The sequence below is a fragment of the Quercus lobata genome, chromosome 7, assembly GCF_001633185.2.
Source record: "Quercus lobata isolate SW786 chromosome 7, ValleyOak3.0 Primary Assembly, whole genome shotgun sequence".
NCBI lineage: Eukaryota > Viridiplantae > Streptophyta > Magnoliopsida > Fagales > Fagaceae > Quercus > Quercus lobata.
The window spans coordinates 6,303,746-6,306,967 of NC_044910.1; the positions used below are offsets into that span (position 1 = coordinate 6,303,746).

At 41.6% G+C, this 3,222-nt stretch overlaps 1 protein-coding gene across 1 annotated transcript; it reads right to left on the reverse strand.

The window, feature by feature from the left end:
- Positions 1 to 346: 346 nt before the first annotated feature.
- LOC115951461 lies at positions 347 to 3,222 on the reverse strand. The gene is made up of 7 exons (XM_031068665.1): positions 2,652 to 3,222; positions 2,325 to 2,546; positions 1,769 to 2,017; positions 1,565 to 1,627; positions 1,270 to 1,492; positions 920 to 1,019; positions 347 to 814 (listed from the first exon to the last, which is right to left on the reverse strand). Exons 1-7 carry the CDS (start codon positions 3,220 to 3,222, stop codon positions 347 to 349), a joined length of 1,896 nt encoding a protein of 631 aa, XP_030924525.1.

Consider the following 3,222-nt stretch of genomic DNA (forward strand, 5'->3'; position numbering starts at 1 on the left):
TTAAAATCCCCACCCCTGCCATTTTTTGCTCCTTGAACACGGCAACATCCACATTGATCTTGTAACGGGTTGGAGAGGTGGGCGTCCACACCACTGCCTCAGCTGACTGCCGCGGAGACACCATGACCTCCATACAGGCCTGATACTCACTCAAGTACTCCAACGCTCCTTGCAATAGAGAATGACGCAACTTCTTTGCATCGCCATTTCTGCACTCGTTCCGATTCGACCACAATGCCCAAGCTATCACAATCAGCTTTTCCACCCCATTGCGATCCCACTGAGCTATCATCACCACGTACCAAAGTATGTCCATGAATGATCCAAAATGATGAACCATAGAGCCCTAAAACAAATTAGAAGTGCGCCATATCTCACTAGCTCGTTGACGGTGCCAAAACAGGTGGGCTGAAGACTCTTCCTCCATATTACATTCATCATAAGCTCCATCCAACAGCACCTTACGTTTGACCAGGTTCTCCTTCATGGGCAAGACATCTTTGCAGGCCCTCCAAGCAAAATGGCGAATCTTGTGCAGAATATTGCAGCTCCATAGGTACTTCCAAAACCTCCTTAACTGACTATTATAAGACACTCCTCCCACCGGTACAGCTGAGCTCATCTCCATGGCCAACTTATATGCACTTCGAACATTAAAGATTCCATTATGCGTTAAAGCCCAGCCTTGATTATCCGCTAGCAAGTTAGCACTTAGAGCAATGCTACATATTAAGTCAGCTTCATGAGGTAGGAAGACTTGTCGCACCAGCTCATTTTTCCAGACACCATTCTTTTCATCAATAAGGGCTGCAACCTAAGAGTCCTCAGGTAGGTTTAAGATAGGAGATACAACCTTATAAGTTGAGGGAGAGGGCACCCATTTATCCTTCCAAATTGTGATGCTATGGCCATTACCCACTTGCCACCTTCTGCTGTTCCTAACAATTGCTTGAGTTGCTAAAATACTTTTCCAGGCAAATGAAGGATTTTTTCCAAGACTTGCATCAAAAAACTCACACCTTGGAAAATATTTAGCCTTAAAAACCTTATACAATAAGGAATCATTCCCAGACTGGAGCCACCATCCTTGTTTCGCCAACATTGCAAAATTAAATTGCTTCAATTGCTTAAAACCTTATACAATAAGGAATCATTCCAATCCATGCCATTTTCCGTTCCTCCTTACATTGCCCCCACCAAAAATTCGTAATAATACTTGTCATCTCATTACAAAGAGAATCAAGAATTTTAAAGTAGCTCATAGTATACTTTAGGATGGCTTGGGCCATGGCCTTTATCAGAACTTCTTTCCCAGCTTTAGACAATAGTTTTTCCTTCCACCCTGCCAACTTCTTAACCAATTTTGTCTTAACTTCCTTAAAATTATTCTTCTTATTTCTTCCCACTAGCGATGGAAGACCCAGGTACTTCGCATGCTGCTGAATCACTTGAGCACCAAACCTCACTTTTATCTCATCCTGGATCTCTTTAACTGTGTTAGGGTTGAAAAACAGAGAAGTTTTGGTACGGTTCAGCTATTGGCCAGAAGCTTGCTCATACGTACATAGTACTTTCTGAAGGGCTTCGCACTCTTCAACAGTGGCTTTACAGAAAATTAAACTATCATCTGCAAAAAATAAATGAGAAAGACAAGAGCCACCCTTACACATCGATACACCTTCCAACAAACCATCAGCTGTAGCCTTTTTAATTAAAGTAGAAAGACCTTCCGCACAAATCAAAAATAAATATGGGGAAAGTGGATCACCTTGGCGGAGCCCCTTGGAAGGAATAATATGGCCACTAGGTTTACCATTGACACGGACAACATAAGTGACTGAAGTAATGCACTGCATCATTAAGCTTCTCCATCTTGAGTGAAACCCCAACTTCTCCATTATCTTATCTAGGCATGCCCATTCCACCCTGTCATAGGTCTTGCTCATGTCAAGCTTGAGAGCCATCTCCCCTTTAGCCCTTGATTTCTTCAAATTAATCTGGTGCATTGCCTCAAAGGCTACTAAAACATTATCAGTAATCAACCTACCATTCACAAAAGCACTCTAAGTATCACTGATAACAGATGGGGGGATTTTTTTGAGTCTGTTGGCCAAAGTTTTAGATACCAGTTTGTAAAGACATTATAGAGACTTATTGGTCTATACTCAGTTACTCTTTTAGGTGAGTTAATTTTAGGAACCAAAACAATATGGGTTTCATTAAATTTTGGCGGGTGATGCCTAAATTTAAGAAATCCAATTCTGTCTTAGTCACTACACCACTTACAGTAGACCAAAATTTTTGGAAAAAAAGAGTGGGCATACCATCCGAACCTGGAGCTTTTAAAGGATACATCTGTTTCAGGGCTTTGTGCACTTCACCTACCTGAAATTCCTTCACCAGCTTGGAATTCATTGATTGTGTCACTTTAGGTTGAATGGCCTCCATAATTTCTGTGAAGTTTGACGGTTCTGAGGAAGTGAACAAATTAGAGTAGTACTCAATAAACACCTTCTCAATCTCACCTTGATCAACTTGCCACACATCTTCAACATCAAAAACCCCCTCAATTAAATTCTTCTAAAACCTTACTGAAGCCCGTGCATGAAAGAAACGGGTGTTTCGGTCTCCCTCCTGAAATCAATTCAGACGTGCCCTCTGTTTCCACATGGCATCTTCTTTATCAAGCCAACAATTCAACTCCACTCTAGTTTCTCTTAAGTCTCTGATAACCCCAGGAGATGAAGCTTGCATCTCCAGCCCTTCTAAACGTTTTTGTAAACAAGCAATCTTTTTTCTCACATGCCCATACTCATTCGCATTCCATACCTCCAATTTGTTTCTGCAATACTCCATACAAGCTAAAATAGGAAAATCCGAAGCCATACACATCCCTTCCTCCCATGCCTCTGTCACCACTTTCTCACATCTCTCATCCTTCAACCACATAGACTCAAACCTAAATATTTTCTTGTATTTCTGGTGTTTTTTCTTTGAGAATAGATGCAATAGAAGAGGATTATGATCAGAAGCGGAAGAGGACTTATGATGAAGCTTTGCAGTAGGGAATAGAGAATGCCAATCTGTAGAAGCTAGGGCCCTATCTAGCCGTTCCCTGATTTGAGTGCCATCCCGTCTTTGATACAGCCATGTGAACTTCAGACCTACAAAGCCAACCTCCTTCAGCCCAAAATAATTAATAGAAGCATTAAACCAAGCCAT

Bases quoted from the DNA above. Each gene is read 5' to 3' on its own strand.
- LOC115951461 (XM_031068665.1), bottom strand. From the start codon at position 3,222: ATGGCTTGGTTTAATGCTTCTATTAATTATTTTGGGCTGAAGGAGGTT. The intron at 1,628-1,768 runs GTGATCCACTTT...TATTTTTTGCAG, and splicing joins TTCCAAGGGGCTCCGCCAAG to ATGATAGTTTAATTTTCTGT. The intron at 815-919 runs GTGGGTAATGGC...GAGGACTCTTAG, and splicing joins GGAACAGCAGAAGGTGGCAA to GTTGCAGCCCTTATTGATGA.